Source organism: Hyposmocoma kahamanoa, unplaced genomic scaffold (genome assembly GCF_003589595.1).
Source record: "Hyposmocoma kahamanoa isolate Upper Pololo Valley unplaced genomic scaffold, ASM358959v1 63, whole genome shotgun sequence".
NCBI lineage: Eukaryota > Metazoa > Arthropoda > Insecta > Lepidoptera > Cosmopterigidae > Hyposmocoma > Hyposmocoma kahamanoa.
Genome location: NW_020653851.1, coordinates 13,189,762 through 13,207,360, shown reverse-complemented (window position 1 = coordinate 13,207,360; position 17,599 = coordinate 13,189,762). Strand labels below are relative to the sequence as shown.

Sequence of the window (17,599 nt, the reverse complement as noted above, 5' to 3'; positions counted from 1 at the left end):
GGAGCACTGCCACAGCACCCTTCGCCCTGAGACATAAGTTGATAAGTCCCCTGTGCCGGTAATTTCACTAGTACCCTCACCCTTCAAAACCGGAACGCAGTAATGCTTACATTACTACCTGGGGGCAGAAACAAGCAAGGTGGCAGTACTTCACAGGACGAACTCGTTCACAAAGAGCGCTACTGCTACTATTATATTATCTACGGAACAATCAATTTCATTGTTATTATAGATATATCAATGAAAAAATTTAAAAATGTTTTATCACGTGATCCGTAATAAATACGTCAAATGAATGTGAGCTTATTTTACAGCAAGAGAATGTATTTTATTTCTAAAAGGTAAAGTTTAATTATGGTCCAATAAATTTATCTGCGTCAACCTCACAAAGCCTACGCAACCATGATACCATTTCGCTTTAACCAGCAACCAATTTTATTTTACAACAACCGTGTATGGCGCTAAAGAAAACATTATCTAAAGCCACAAATAACGCTGGGTCGAAATTCAATAAAATGTAATGCTATTTTAACAAACCTTCAGTTGTAAGCTGTTTTTAGTTACCATTATGAAATTATAATCATAACGTTATGAATGCAATAAATCAAAAAATAATAAGGTACAACAAAAAGTATATACATAGCAATGCATTTAGTTATATTTGTGACTTGGTACAAGAAGTGCGTTAATAACTTGGACTTAGACACTTCTTGCACCAGGTCACAGAATATATTCCCCTTTCAAATATTTTATTTATATTTTTTAGAAATTCTGTTTACGATTTAAGTAGAACCTCTGGAAGTTTCCTCTATATGTGGCAACTTACCTAATAGCAAACAATTTTTACTATTTCAAAACAAATTATTGTCTTTAGCAACAACTGTATAAGTACGACTTTTTTATTGACTTTGATGTAGGGAAACATCGAAATATTTAAGCCTCTCAAGTAGATTTCGATTTCCAAAATTACAATGGAAAGACAAAGCATACGGTAAAACAACTTCGCACTACATGTTTTTTGTGTTTATGTTGTTTTTTAAACAAATTTTTCTTTGGTCTTGCTCGTTCCTCATATGTTCACCCAAAACGCAGAATCCTCTCGTGATCATTAGTTGTAGATAGTGACGTAAGTCTACACTTAGCTTTGCCATCCTATATGGCAGGACTAGCACAACGCTAAGGGAACCCCGACATATCCTAAAATCCGCCAATGGTTCACTATTCTGCGATGATTGATTGCAACGCATAGGGAACTCCCATGTTTAATTTACCGAGACAAGTGAACGAATTTAGGATATAAAATACTGAAAACAAAAAATATTTAATGATAATCTCAGTACAGAGTACCTACTAAAAAAATCGACCCCAAAAGTTCGTGAAATTACATCGATGTGCCAAGTTATATTAAAATCGGTTACCGGAAAGTGCGCGAAAACGGATTCATCCCCTAGTTTGCCACCCTTAGAAGTGAAACATTTTCTTCAAATTTAAATGTGACCACTACTGAGGTACCCTCTTTCCACCAAAAAAAGAATCACACACACAGCTGCCGGAAGTTATCGCGTAACATACACAAAAAAACAGACTAATTGAGAACCTCCCCTTTTATAACAGTTGGTAATATCGGATTTTAGAATAGTTTCAATTTAAACTCGAGGTTCCTAGATTATCATTACCTCTTCAGAATCTCGAATGATGTGCTGGTCAACCATTTTTAGTCAATAGAAACCAATAGAATAACACTACGGACGATTTTTAAGGCTCTTCTCTAAATAGTACCCAGGACCCAGTCAATGCCAGGACCTCACATTTTAGGCGCTGTGCAGAAGAAATTTTAATTTTCTCAACTGTCAACTTTTTATCAGTTTAAGTTATGTAAGTTAACGGTTACCGGTTGCCGGTTGCCGGTTGCCGGTTGGCGGTTGCCGTTTGCCAATTGCCGGTTGCCAGTTGCAGCAACAATAAGTCCTAGTTTACGGTTGCCGTAATTGTAAATAGACTTTCAAAATCCATGATCTAGCCATCCAGCAAGTGCAAGTGTGCAAGCACTAACGCTGCGGAGGACGAGGAGAGAACGAAGTCGTTCAATGCGTTGCGGTTGCCTATTTGCTGGTTTCACAAAGCTAGCGAAAAGATACCGCCTACCTAGGCAATATGGCGCGGTATTCCGCTTTCAGTCTAGCCGCGGAACTTCATACAAATACCCGGCGGGATGCCGCGCGGTATTTTTCGCTACTTTGACGCAACTGCGTCGTAGTAAATATAAATCAGAAACGACATGCCACACGGTGCGTTGACACAGCGCGCGGTGACGGAACGTGTGCGCATTGGACAAGGGGCCAATAAACGAACGGGGACGAGGTGTTGCGGTGCGACGACGCAATGCGCAACGCTGACGCAACGCCCATGTGGTATCGCTCTAACGCTTATCTCTGTTGTCAAGTCAAAAACTGTTGACGATTACCGAAATTCTCAACTGAAATGACTACATTTGAGCAGTTTCATGAAATTGTATTGTAAACGTCATAAACAAGTAGTTGCAGGTTGCTAGTTGCCGAAACACGAGAGTTAAATCCCTCCGTCTGCGCAGGGCCTTATTTATAGTCACGTAAGTGTTTTTAGGAATATTCAAGTAAGACAGTTTCTAGATAATTAACCTCTACATACCTTTAACACCTCCCATTGTAATCAAATCCAAACAGTGTAAACCTTATCACTGATTAACAGTCACGTCATTTAATTAATCGTTTAAATAATCTTAATCTGATTTACACTGTTTGAATTAGATGATAAAAGGAGATGTTAAATGTATGTGGTGAGGTTATTTACCTAGAAAACAAATGCGTGTTAGTTACTGGATTCTTGGAACATAATTGAAAAATATAAGTTAATATCGGGCAGATAGTATGATATAGATCTCTAAAACAATAAATGTGAAATCCCATAATGTACGTACGCTACGAAATTATTATCAAACAATGCTATGCTTGACCGCCTTAAGCATAGTCCCCCCGAGACAAGATAGATAACGGAACACTAGGGGAGTACGTTTTCCACTAAACACTCTTGTATGGTAGATAACGACCACATCAAATTAGAATAAACCAATGAATTGAATGATGAACCTTTGTATTCATTTTGGTAATTTAAATATGAGAATTCCCTGTGCGTTACAATAGAGCATGGTAATTCATCTGAGGAAATTTTAGAATAAACGGTCGAAAGTGTTGCAGGCCTTGGTATTTTAACAATCGTGTGACCCTATAGTTATGCCCACGTCGAGACATAATCATGATATTATATATTCAGGTGAAAGAAATTTAAGCAAATTTCTTTAGAATGAGGATCTGCACCACGATTTAGATATAGAGCCCGTAGATAAAATGATAAAAAAGTACACCGAAGCTCACGAACATAGACTTCATCATCACGTGAACATAGAGGCTATACAGCTACTCGACATCACAAATATAGAACGTAGACTACAAAGAACTACCTTTTGAGTTAGTGTTGTTAAATTATAGTGAATAAAAATATATATTAGTGCCAGTGTTAATAAGATTATGAACGAAGTGTCTTCCCGTTAACTAATGTTAAAACATATTTTGTCGATGGACAACTTCTACATATAAGTTACATTTATTTTAGAAAAATATATTAAATTACTCATTAGTCTTGTAAAAAGGTCAGATTGTAAATAGTTATAAGGTTTTGTTTTGCTTTATAAAAAATAAAAAATGGAAAAACCTAAACATATAAAATATTATTTTCATTACCTTCCCTACCTTAATTTTTAGTAGGAGTAGAGCTCGTTGTGAAAAAATTCGCCAGGAAAGTACTGCCACCTTACCTATTTCTGCAGCCAAGCAGTAATGTGATCATTGTTATGTTTCGGTTTTGAAGAGTAAGGGTACTGGTGAAATTACAGACACATGGGACTGGTCAACTTTTGTCTCAGGGTGCCGGGTGCAGTGGTAGTGTCCCTCAAATCTTTGCGATTTAAAGTCATGAGCGGCACTGCAACAAAATTATGGACAGGCGTGTCGCTTACTCTACGAGGCGCACCACTTGTTTGTCCTGTCACTTGGTATCATAAAACAAACTTTGTCACTGTGATTCTGGAAAAAAAAACATTCTGAAGAGTCTAAACAATTCAATTTTTGCGTGACGTCACAGTGTCTACATGGACACGTAGCAAAACTTATTTGTTGTGAAAAAGAAAACAATAAAAATATTTACCGTTGGATGAGTTGCTGGAACCCTCTAGAACATAGTTTCGCAAAGTGGTCCCTACTGTAGTGGGTGCTGAATCGTCCTACTGGGGCGGTAGGGCCTTCGGAAGCAACATCGTTGAGGCTGTCCAGGGGACATTTGAAAAAAATAAACATCTGAATTATCTATATAAACTACACTACATGAATATATATATAATCATGTGATTTTTAATACATGTTTTCAATTATTTGTTATAGTAGTGGGCGTTGAAATTTTTTTATTTTGCTTAAGTGGCGGTGAGTCAAATAGTTTGAGATCCAATGCTCTAGACTCTAGACATATCGTAGACAGAGCTTCTGAAAAGAATAAATACAATAATATAAATATTTATATAATAATTAGAATTGCAAAATATATTTATTTGTTATATACTCTATTTTTTCACCGACGTCTTCACGGTGACGGGCGCAGTGGCAGTGTCCATAAGGTCTTTGCGATTTAAAGCTCTGAGTGACACTGCAATTGTTATGGATAGGTGTGTCGCTTACCACCAGCGCACGACTTGTTTCGACTTGTCACTTGGTATTATAAAAAAAAATATTATGCGTTTCAAATTTCAATTGTCGTTGCGCCACGACAACGAGCACAGCAAAAGTGGATAAGCAAAGCATTGATCTTTGTTTTTTATTAAATAATATTTATATATAATTATTTAATCTTATTAATTCTCGCTTCATTGTATCGTAACGTAATGAGTATAATGTCGCCAAAGTAGCATTACCCTTTGTCAAATTTGAAGCCAGGGTTTTATGTTTTTTTTTAATAATATCAAGTGACGGAACGAGCAAATCGTACGCCTGATGGTAAGTGCACTGTTTAGACTATGTTACTGGTTATTTTTTAGGAACAACATTATTTAAATATTGTACCCTAAGTTCACTTCTTATAATCATTGAATTTATCGTTAAAAGGTCTGTTTGGAAGACTTCGAACCAAACCCTCTATAAAAATAATGAAATGTAAATAAAGACAAGATAAAATGTTGTATATGTACTAAATAATTTTAGTGTCATTACTTTTACCTTTGATATTACTTATCCTCGTTTTGATAAAATGGCATAGCCGTGTCTAATTTGGACCTAATGATTGTTGGGTTTCAGCTTATTAGATATTGGTTTTTCGACGGCCATCTAAACGGTTATATCTGACAGTTGCTGCAATGAAATAGTAAGCTCTATTGTGATTACAGGTTCTACAGGTGCAACCCGGTTGATTCCTACCACCGGTTAGGATAGAAGTTACTGGGGACAATAGTCAATGGCATTCATAATGCCCTGATATCCTTCCATTATTAACCATCATTATCTCAAAAAGCGTTGTTGCACTTAAAAAAATAAAAGAAGCATTAAAAATAAAAAGAACTAAATGGCAAAAATTGCAACTAATGTTTAATGAGAATCTGACAAAAATAATTCAAACAAACAAAATATATTATACAACACTAAAAACTCACAATAAACTCGACTTACCAAGTGCAAAAAATTAAAAAGTGTACAATATGCACATGCACACAAACATGAAATAACTGACTGCTGCTTTCAAACTACGAGTGGGTAAGAAGTACTAGCTACAGTAGGCGGTTAAATAAATAAAATGTAAAAAAATTATGCTCGACACACATTTATTTACGATGCCCTACACAAACATTCAAATACTTCCAATTTGGCATGGATAGGCACTCCCCCAGAGTCGGGCGAGCAAATGCGTGTGAAGCGTATAACACGAAGGGTTGTAGCACCAGGTGCGCGAATTTCGTGGCGTGGAAAGTGGAACCCTGGTACAAAAAGACTAATAAGAATTGAACTTAAATGAATGACCGTTGAGAAATCGATTCGATTAAAATGAGAATGAATTAATTAATGAAGATCTCGAAAATTTCGAGTCTCTGTTTTTTAGGATTTTCGAGACTCGAGATTGTTTTTATTCTCAGGAATTTACAAATTTAACTTTTGAGACTTAAATCATTCATTTAAACAGTATTTAAAAGTCTACTAAACCAACAGTCAATTTTTTATTCTGGTTACAAAACTGGAAAGAATTTTGTACATTACATACCTACTTTATGCAGCATTTCACTATTATTAGCTTTATATAGTATACAATAGAAAAAAATTACAATCATACAAATCAAACTATTGAATTTATTATTATTATTGAATTATACCTCATTTAATATACTGATATTGCGCAGCTTGACTGTACGTTTGAGTTTTTGCTCATATTTCATAATTTTCACTTCGAAACAGTTCACCAAATCTTCGGACGGCTACAAAACTAATAAAGTATTATTACCTCGGAAATCTCACAATACTACTTACAGTGAAAAGAAAGACAAAGTGTTGTTTTATACAGACTTATCGACTTACTTCAAAGTGATCTTCACAACAATAAATAGTGTAAACTTTGAAGTACCTCACGTTTACTTGACGATACTACTTTTTTCGCAATTTTCTCGAATATGAACAAAGATCTGTTGAGTTATCTATTGAACCATTCCCGTAGGTATGAACAAAGCACTTTTTGTATTCCATAGCTGTGTTATATTTGATATTTTGTCTCCCGGCAGCGAAATTAGAAGTTGCAAAGGTTGTAAGGTTATGTTTACAAACGTTGATGAAGTGACTTTTTTGCATTTTTCATTTGCATTACGGGACAAAACATTATATAGCCACTGATGACGGCATTGAATGTCAAATAAAGGTCAATACTATTTTTTGAAAAATATAAATAATGCCAACGTAATATTGACAAATACATAAAAAATGTTAATCAGCAACCTTATTCCTTGAAATGGATTTTGAAAAAAAGAGTTTGAAAAACAATTAACAATGCCCATTGTCTACCTGACATGTCACGTTTACCGATAAGATAAAACATTATGATACTTATAATAACTCATTAATACCTCGACAACATTACGAAACGCAAAAACCTAGACCAAGTTCCCCTTCTAAAAATTTAAACCAATGCCCAGATTATGTAATTTGGTAACAGTTGTTCCAAACTCAAAATGTATGAAGGTAGAGTCTGTATTTAAGCAAATTTTGTAATCGATAAAAGATCTTAGTAAGTTTTGTAGTGACAACTTTAATTTGAGTTTTAAAATTACAAACAAACGTTGCATCTAAAAGTTTCCTAAGGCTTTTTTTATTTAAAAAAAAATAAGTTCGCATTTAACCTCCATCTCACCTGATGGAAAGTGACCATGAGGTCGACGATGGAGCATAAACACCTAAATAATGTCTATTCACTGTCGCTTTGAAAAGGCTCAAGTTATACCGTTCAGGGAACAAGTCTGCATGTAGGGAATTCCACTCCATAGCCATTCGCTATATAAATGTGGAAACGAAATTGTGTGTGTGAATTCTTAGAATACCTACATCATAGGGGTGGAACCCCAGCCTACGTCTAGTCCCCCGATGATGGAAAGTGGAAGGTGGATTTAAATCGTGCAACTCCCTCGCACACTGACCGTGATATAATTTTAAAATGGCAATTAAAAGCGAGTGAGTCGACTTAATTCGTAAACCTCGTTACCGCCATTGATGGGTATCGTTTAATAGGCGCAAAAAACAGAATTACTAGAAATAATAATATATGACAATGTATGATTATACCTAAAGGTATAATTTATAACTAAAAAAGGGTCTTCAAATTATATTTTAAATTGTAGTTGCCCTATCTTGCGCTTGAAAAGTTAAAGACGGACTTTCGAAACTTGGCGTACGCACTGTCGTCCACGTAGATGAGATAGCAACGCTTGAACTTTCATATAAATAGTACAAAACTAATCAACCAATTGCGACGAAAATCAGTTGACCATGAAGCTACTTGTAGTGTTTACTGGACTATTAGCGGGTAAGTTAGAGTTTGCCAAACGCTATTATTATCACAAGAAAGGGCACTTTGGCTGCTTAGTGTATTTTTCTTGAATCATTCATAAAATCTATAGTGCTGTCCTGATGTCAAACTGATACTCTTTCAGTTTATGCTGCCACCCCTATATTCCCAGTTCCCACTGTGCCTGGTGACAACAGTCATTATAAAGAGGGCGACAGCCGCTACATATGGATACTCAACGGTGATGACGAACCGCGTCTTGTGGACTTAAAGGAGCCTGTTGATGAGCAAATTCTAAGCACCAGAAATGGTGCCGACAATGAATATTGGCTCTTTACCAGGTGTGGCTCTTAGAAGTTATGCTTTCTTTATATTCTCTTTGTATTCACATAAATGTATATAAGTACAGCATCTGCCGGCAATATTTATTTGCATAAACAAGGGTGTTTTGATATTTTCTAGACGTAATCCTACCAACGCACAAATTATCCGAAATGGCGATGTTAATTCTATAAAAAACTCTAATTACAACCCTAACACACCTTTAAATGTAATCGTGCACGGTTGGAATGGCAACGGAAATATTGCTTTTAATAGCAACGTTCGAGATGCTTTTCTTACCGTATCTGACTGTAATGTCATCGTCGTCGACTGGCGCGATCTCGCCAACCAAGGTTACCTAACTGCTATCAACGGCGTACCCAGCGTAGGACAGCATATCGGCGATTTTCTCCAATGGCTTATCACCAATGGTGGAGGCAACTGGAACATTATACATCTTGTTGGCTACAGTTTAGGAGCTCATGTAGTTGGCAATGCTGGAAGACAGAGTGGAAGTCGTGTTTCTAGAATTACAGGTGAATATTGGAAAACGTTTCATTATACTCATTGACTTACAATTATATGGACGTCGGGTCCGCGCTAAAAAGTGTCCGAACTTATAGGGCGTTAAAATCGTATACAGAGCGTCATTCACGCTTTAGTCTTCGTTTGTTCGACTGACAGCGAAGCAAGCAAAATTAGACAGTAATGCGATGACATTACAATTTAAATTCAACGTTTTAGCTTTTTCATATTCCTTTACATGTCACTACGTTTAAATAGGTTGACTTGGGACATTTTTTTCGTGGTTTTTGTATTAGACCCGTCGTCCATTTATTTGTAAGTCAATGATTATACTGTTATTTATTTGTTATTATTAATAAAAAAAAATTCTGTTCAAAGGTTTGGATCCAGCTGGTCCCTTGTGGGTAGGAAACAGGAATGCCTTGCGAGACAATGACGGTCAATATGTGGAAGCCATCCATACTGATGGTGGACTTCAGGGTATTATGAATGCTATTGGTCGCAGTAACTTTTACCCGAACGGTGGTAGGAATCAACCTGGTTGCACTTCTAGCGCCTGTAATCACAGTAGAGCTCATGAGTTATTTGCAGCAACTGTCAGATATAACCATTTAGTTGGGCGTCGATGCACCAATATTCAGCAAGCTGAAAACCAACAATGCACTGGGGCCACAATGGACATGGGAAATGTCATTTTATCAAAACGTGGGTAAGTGGTAGTGGTAGTAGAGGTATGGTTTTTTCTATTTACATTTAAGCGTGTGATTATCAATGGTTAATTATTTTTATAGTGAGGGTATCTTCGGTTTGACAACTGGGGCCAGCTGGCCCTTCTAAAGGAAACTTCAATAACTACGAGAAACGAATTTACGGCACAATTTTTGAATAAAGTTATTCCTTAAAAATAACTAGCAACTTATTTCATTTTACAAGATCCACGTACCTTCTATCAATTATCGCGCTAAAGAAAACATAGTCTAGAAAATGGAGGTGTTTGATAAATAAAATAAGAGCATTCCACTTTACGGCATGCACAAACGTATTAAAAACATCAAATTGTGGAGATTTTTCTTTTTTTTTTATTGAAAATAAAAGGGCATTTGATCTCCATCTAACTATATCAAAGGACATTTGCACTGTGAGCGGTGGACGTGGAGGTCCCGGGTTCGATTCCCGGCAGAATCAATTTGGGAAAAAATTTTCTATATTGGTTCTGGTGTGGGTGTTATGGGTTGTGTCCCGGAGTGAATTCCGTTACTATAGGACTTATATTACTGGGAATTTCCTACTTTAGCTCCAGGTCCGTCTGGTACATTATTATTTTTACATTATGTATATATTGTTATTATTATTATTGTATAAATACAATAAAGCTATGAGTAGAAGTTAAAAAACGTATTTAAAAATTATTGTACAATAGCAGTGTAATTTTATTTCTTATTTTAGACGCTCCCTCTACGATTTGAATAAACCTTCTAAAGGTTTATTTTACTTACCCAATGACAAACAATTTTAATTACTTATTTCTCAACAAATATTTGTATTTTGCAACGTTTGCAACTTAGAGAACAACCACTTTGATTAACTTTGAAGTCAAGCAAATGTCGAATTGTTTACCCTCTGACGCAGGTTTACATTTTCTATATTACAAAATTATTACAGTGACAAGATAAAGCTTAGGGTGTTGACTACTATAATTACTGAAACATATAATAATGTGTTTAAAACGCAGATTGTTGAATCGCAAAGGGCATCCCGATTATTTCTAAACAGAGGAGTACCTAATGATAGGGTAACTATAGGGTGGCAGAACAATAGTAGAAGCGTTTCGACGGCTTTATCTAAAATTGCAACTCATATGTCATTATTCCTCGATGATTGATTATTACACACACGGAAATTTCGAGTTAATATTATCGTGATAAGTAAACGAATTCATGGAAACTAATTGCGTGTTAATTAAGCGATTTTCAGAAAAAGATTGAAATACACAAGTAAACATCCAGCGGATATTAAGATATAGATCTTTAATTCAATAAATGGGAAATCCCGTAATGTGCCTACACATCGAGGCGAGGGGATTGCTTAAAAATACACAAAACCGTGATAGATACGCCATTAGCACAGACTATTTAATAGTTACCATGTAACAGATACATCACTCTCATACAAAACCGAAAATACCTACGCTATAATAGCCTACTAAATCTAACTAATGACACTAGGCGTTCACTACCAGAAGAAAGGAACCAAAATACTCACTCGTAGATGTGAAAGTAACGTTGCTCGCCGTGTGCAGTCGTGCGGAACCGAATGCTGGGGTTGTACAGGGATTGTAATGTAAATGAAAGACTTGTCTCGGCGCTTGCACTGACGGCGATACAGTCGCGTAATCTCGAGCGCTTGACGGAGCCCTGCCATTAATCCTTTCATGGACAGTACAGGCAGGTACTTAAATAATACCTCACCCCAAAATGTCACCACTTTTCATTTTGCTACGGCACAGTGCTTATATTGACTCAATATAATAATAATTACGCTTTGCCACTGATGGCTGATCCCGTCAACATTTTTTTATAAAAGAATGGCTATATTAGTTGATCCCCGGTTGCGTACTTTGGGATCAGAACAACGTAAGTGATGTTGTCTAGTATTTGAAAATAAAGAAACGAGGAACCCCGTACTATCCCTTTGTGAGGACCTTACCAAACTCCCAACTCACCATATTCTCAACTCACCACAATCTCATCTTACCACGTTCTCAACTGACCACATTCACATCTTACCACGTTAAAGCTCGCCACATTCTCATCTCACCATGTTTTCAGATCACCACACCCTCATTTCATCATATTCCGATATTTAATTTTACGTGAACGCCGTTACTGTCCATGAACAGGTTAAGTTATATAAAATAAAACTTATACTTTACCACCTTAATAAAGCATAACTCTCCAATGGTAAGTAATGGGACGCGAGGTAATCATCATTACATGGTAAAGTATTCATGACTGATAGCGATTATACGAATTAAGGATAACAAAAATGTTACACAAAAACAATGGAATGAATCAGTCGTGCCCGGTTCAATCAATAATACAGAAACTACTTTAACGGATTTGTATGTTCTTGGCCTCACCCGTGGTTAGTTAAGCATTCGTGAGTGATAGTGATTATCACACAAAATTAGTATATAAATGTTTCATTGAAACAATAGAACGAACCAATGTGTGAAACAATCGAGTAAACACTATGAAATGTTTTGTACTGTTTATATCCGACAAAATTTTATTTTATTGGATAGTGAATTTTACAGTTTTATAATTTTACATATTTCGTTCGGAGAATTTGTATTTTTTTCATTTAAGGTCGTTGTATTTCGAGAATATTTTGTCTTTATTTATATTTTCGACTTCAAAAAAGAAAATAGTTATCAATTTCACTGTTTTTTTTTTTGGGTATGTGACACTTTCCTTCGACTCCGACATTACTTTGTGAACTTATTTCGATGATCATTTTTTTGTCCACCAATAATCCCTCGAAGGGCGGCAAATTAGGGAATTAATCCGGATGTTTTGATTTCACCCACTTTCCTTTAACCGAGTTCGTAAACAAAAATCTATCAAAAAACGGCAAATAGATGCAATACCACAAAAAAATGTTGAAGTCGGTTTTATTTCACAAAAAAAGTATTATAATTATTGAGTTATTCTATTTTGTTCTGTATTAATTATTATTGTTTATATTAGTGACGATCATAATAATTATGATAAGGATAATTAATATCCTATCGAGGGACTAGAACGTGTCAGAGCTTTTGGCAAGGGTGTCTGTTACTCCGAGGGCCTATGTTAGCTTTGAATCTTGAGGTGAAAACTTTACTTTTTACTTCGATTGCGAGAAAAAAAAATTTTTCAATCGTTTACTCTCCGGAACAAAATCACGAACCAAAATTCTGGAGTTTTTTCCAACCTGTCATAGATACAACAAACGTAACAAAACGCCACGATTAACGGTCTTTGGCAATCATGAGCGGCTTTCGAACGATTTAAGTGCTACGCCGCGTCACTAAAATGATCGATACACAAACGCACTAATAACGCGGGAAAATAATAAGGCGCCACCGTCTATGCGGAAAAGACACGGAACTAAAACCGAGCATATAGTCTTACAACGTAACATTATCGTAATGAAAATGGTCCACACACACATGCAATTTTATCGAATTTCCGCAGCGCAGCGATCTCTGTGAAACTGTAGGTTAATTAATTTACTTTGATGAATTATTGTATTGTTAAATTATAATTATCTTTTTTTGTTTTTATGATTATTTTTAAGTGTTGTTTTAGTTGTATTATAATGTTTCACTTATTGAAACTACCTTTTAGTAAATACTAGAGCAACTACTGGCTGTTTAAATTTGTCTAGATCACTTGAAGTAAATTAAAGCTCCCTAGGGATTAAGTGATGCATTTTACTCCCGCTCCGTAAGGCTATATAAACGTACTTTTAGCGCATGAGAAGTGAAAAATAATTTTATTACATTATAATAACGCTTAAAAAATCATTTTGAACGTTTCTATTATGATGCAAGTGACAGGACGAAGAAGTCGTACGCCTGTTATTAAGCGACACACCTGTCCAAAGTTGCAGTGCCACTCAGAGCTTGAAATCTCAAAGATCTGAGGGGCACTGCCACTGCGCTCGTCATCCTGAGACGTAAGTTGACAAGTCCCATGTGTATGTAATTTCACCAGCACCCTTGAAAACCGGTGCGCAGTAATGCTCACATTAATGCTTTGCGGCAGAAATAAGTAAGGTGGCAGTAATTCCCTGGATAGACTCTTTCACAAGGAGCTCTGTTGCTAATGCAACGTTCTCGACCTACCCTTACATGGTTAAATATTGATGACTGATAGTGCAGATCGTATCAATTAAGATAATAAAACCATTCATTACTCAATTGAATAAATCAATGCCAAATACAATCGTGGATCAATCGATAATATCTAAACTGCGTATTGGTTATTGTTGAAGATAAACAAAACGCAGCGAATGTTTTACTTACGCACGTAATTCTTGTAAGTACTACTGATTACTATCTTTGTAATTCATTGATAATATCTTGTAAAATATTCCACAGTGATTATAAAAACAATAGTCCTTTCATCATCATAATATTGTGTTGTCGTGCTGTAAACTGGAAAACATGAAGTGGCTGACCCTCCTATTTGTCGCCATAGCAGGTAAGAGCTTACTAATTTTATATTAATTAAATTTAAACCATAAATACTTAATATTAACCTGTTACAATTTCAGTTTCCAGAATTAAATAAATTCTGGATTTTATCAGTTTACAAGAATTTATTAGGGGTCGGAAATAAGTGTGTGATTTTTTTTAATGAAATATGTTATCTAAATTTTTATTGAATTGATATTCAATTATTTTTTGTAAAATTACTCCACTGGTTTGTTGTAATCATTAATACAAAGATCGAACACTCAGAAAAAATTCCTTCGATCCGGTCGGATTCGAACCAACGTCTTCTTGCATACCGTGCCACACGCCACCAACCAACTAAGCCACGGAACGAACCAACGGACCCAACGAATTTTTCTATGTGCTTGCGTCGTATCTTTGTATTTGGTTTTTCAACGACTTTCTAGTCGTAGCGCCATCTATGAGAAATCTATGAAAGATTTATCACCCAGTTAGTACCTTTACAGCTACTAGTCCTGGCGAGAGACGTCGCTATTCACTGTATGCAAAAAGACGTCGGTTCGAAACCGACCGGATCGAAGGAATTTTTTCTGAGTGTTCGATCTATGTTATCTAACTCATTTTAGTACATTTCCTTTATTTATTCAATGTGAGCATTACTCCATTCCTGTTTTGAAGGGTAAAAAGGGTGCTTATGAAATTACAAGTACAAGAGACTTGTCAACGATATCACAGGGTGACGGACGCAGTTGCCACTATGTCCGTCACCCTGAGCGATCGGTCGAATTGCTGCTTATGGATAGGCGTGTCGCTTAAGAACAGGTGCACGACTTGTTCGTCCCGTGACTTGGTGTCATAAAAAAGTACTATAACGAAAATTTACATACTTATTGGGTTTTGTACCGGGCCTGAATTAGCCTATTCTGAATAAAAAAAGAACAATTTTTTAAACAACTCTTTGTCGAAGGACAAAGATTTTAAACTTCTTGATTGTTATCAAGTGAACTAATATCCATGATCGGATTATTTCCGCATAGAATACAAATTTATATAACCAATTACTCAAATTAATCGTGTTGCGACTTGCGTTGCAGTTTGTTCTGCTAGCGTCATCAAAGACCCCAATGAGGGTTACAAAGAGGGGGACAGGTATTTCTACTTCCCGGGCGATGGTGACGGAATATTGCATTTAGTTGACACCCATGAACCCGTCGACGAGGACTTCATCAGAGATTATGTTAGAAATTCCGATAATAACGGATACTGGCTTTTTACAAGGTATTTACGATTGAATATTATAAACAACAGCTCTACCGTGCAAACCAGACACTGTAATATCAGAAACAACGTTTTGAGAAAAAGATTTTATTTTTTTGTAATTTTCAAGTAAACATTCAATTTAAAGATATTAAAGAGTTCTATCTAGCTATTATGATTGACTCTCCAAAATAAACTATATCTATTCAAAACGAATCAATTTGATAACAACCAAAGATTCTTGTTGTTATGAAATTACAAAACACTATTCAGGGCTTGCAGTGTTTTGGTATGACACGATAGAACTTAGTTATTACATGAAATACCCCCAATTGATTGCGAGTAAGAAAATGTATGTCGACTTATAATCGGGGATATCCTCACAATCATCTTCCTGCCTGCTGTTAAATAGCTTTTCTCACATAAGCGATAGATATACCATGAAAAAGATTTTATCCAAATTATTCTATTTCAGGGCAAACCCTACAACAGCGGACATATTACTCCTTGGAGATGTAAACAGTGTTATTAGCTCCAACTTAATGTTCGACAAGAATATAGTATTCCTTGCTCATGGATGGAATGGCAGAGGAGGAAACACCATGAATATACTTCTTACCAGAGGTCAGCTAATGTATTTGTAGCAGATCGAAGATCGCTCTGTCTTTTTTATTTATTATATTCTGATTACTTTTTTGCCTTTTTACACAAACTATTTGCCGTCTTTTTATAACGTAGCTACTGTATTATTAGATATTATTTTGGATTGCAATCGTTTTCCTCCTTTCGTAAATCACCAATTTGAGTAAACCTTATGTAAACTTTGCAAATACTCGTAGATGCATTCAGATATTCTTGTATTGCTCCATTATAGTTAGCACCCGATCCACATTTACCCAGTCCAGACATGTAATGTCATATGTGCCAGACAACCACATCAATTCTGCCCTCAGGACGAAAAAAGGCACAGCTGTTGTATAAAGTACGCACAGTTTGCCTGGTCTCAAACTCGGGAATTTCCTGTATTAGGAATACCAAAGCAACGAATTTTACTTTGGGGCACTTTCCAGAACACCCAGACCAGAGCCAATTTAGAAAAGATAATTTACCAAATTAGTCCTATCGGAAATCGAACCCCATACCTCCTCATCTAGCACCCACAGTGCAAACCACTGAGCCACCTAGGTCCTCATTAAAAATTGTGACGAATTAATTATTTCGTTTTGTCAATTACAATCCTAATGCATTGTATAGCCAAAACCACGCCGAGCTTGACATGTTTAACTTATAGTAAACAGCATAGAGTTAAATTTAAATCTTATGAGTCAAGCTTGTCGTGCGCTTAACCCTATACAATACAATAGATAACATCATTTTGCTAAAAACCATTAACAAATATGTTGTGTTCCTAATAACAGTAAGTGACAATGACAATGTTCCTAATATAAATTTATGTAGTAAAAATTACTGATGTCTCTAAAATGAATAAGGGACAAAACATTTCATTTGCACACTTAAATTTTAAATAAATGGTTGCTCATTGCAGCATTTCTCGAAGATAATGATGTCAACGTCATAGTTCTTGATTGGTCACGACTGGCGAATAGAAACTATGTGACAGCTAAAAATGGTGTGCCAGCTGTTGGGAGAGGTTTGGGCCAATTCATCAGTTGGCTGGTTAGCTTAGGGGCTTCGTACGATAAAATGCATTTAGTCGGGTTCAGTCTTGGTGGACACCTCGTTGGTAGCGCGGGCAGAGAAACTGGCAGTCTTGTGAGAAGGATCACAGGTAAGTTAAAAAATCAAGCTATATAATTTTATAACATGAATAAAACTTAAAGATTAAAATTTAAAATACCCCCGATACAAAATAGTGTATTAGTCAATAAGGCGATTATCACATTGCCGCGCATCACGCAGCAGAGTGCGCGAGACGACGGATCATGAGTCCTGCACTCCCAGCGGAGACGAGCTGTCAGTGTATTGTACAGCGCGTGTTTTTTATACAAACTGAGATCAGTGTTGGGCGTTAATCAATTAAATTTCAATCAGAAATTCAATCAGATTAAAAAATCAATTCAATTGAATTTGAATTGCGACGCGTCGCAATTGATTTAATTGCAATTGATTTTAATTGCAATTGATTTTAATTGCAATTGA

At 36.0% G+C, this 17,599-nt stretch overlaps 2 protein-coding genes across 2 annotated transcripts in view; both read left to right on the top strand.

Annotated features, from left to right (window-relative positions):
- Positions 1 to 8,096: 8,096 nt before the first annotated feature.
- LOC113229985 (pancreatic lipase-related protein 2-like) lies at positions 8,097 to 9,860 on the top strand. The gene is made up of 5 exons (XM_026463689.1): positions 8,097 to 8,133; positions 8,261 to 8,456; positions 8,578 to 8,972; positions 9,340 to 9,670; positions 9,753 to 9,860. Exons 1-5 carry the CDS (start codon positions 8,097 to 8,099, stop codon positions 9,796 to 9,798), a joined length of 1,005 nt encoding a protein of 334 aa, XP_026319474.1. The 3' UTR covers positions 9,799 to 9,860.
- A 4,244-nt stretch (positions 9,861 to 14,104) lies between these two features.
- LOC113230106 (lipase member H-like) overlaps positions 14,105 to 17,599 on the top strand; it is an 11,106-nt gene continuing 7,611 nt past the window's right edge. The window contains exons 1-4 of the mRNA XM_026463863.1: positions 14,105 to 14,207; positions 15,277 to 15,460; positions 15,915 to 16,063; positions 16,986 to 17,228. Coding sequence (XP_026319648.1) covers positions 14,171 to 14,207; positions 15,277 to 15,460; positions 15,915 to 16,063; positions 16,986 to 17,228 — 613 coding nt within the window. The 5' untranslated portion in view covers positions 14,105 to 14,170. The remainder of the gene's footprint in view (positions 14,208 to 15,276; positions 15,461 to 15,914; positions 16,064 to 16,985; positions 17,229 to 17,599) is intronic.

What these genes read in the sequence shown, in the direction of transcription:
- LOC113229985 (XM_026463689.1), top strand. Translation starts at nt 8,097, where the DNA reads ATGAAGCTACTTGTAGTGTTTACTGGACTATTAGCGG. An exon ending in GAATATTGGCTCTTTACCAG is followed by an intron (nt 8,457 to 8,577) that starts GTGTGGCTCTTA and finishes GATATTTTCTAG; the next exon opens with ACGTAATCCTACCAACGCAC. An exon ending in GTCATTTTATCAAAACGTGG is followed by an intron (nt 9,671 to 9,752) that starts GTAAGTGGTAGT and finishes TTATTTTTATAG; the next exon opens with TGAGGGTATCTTCGGTTTGA.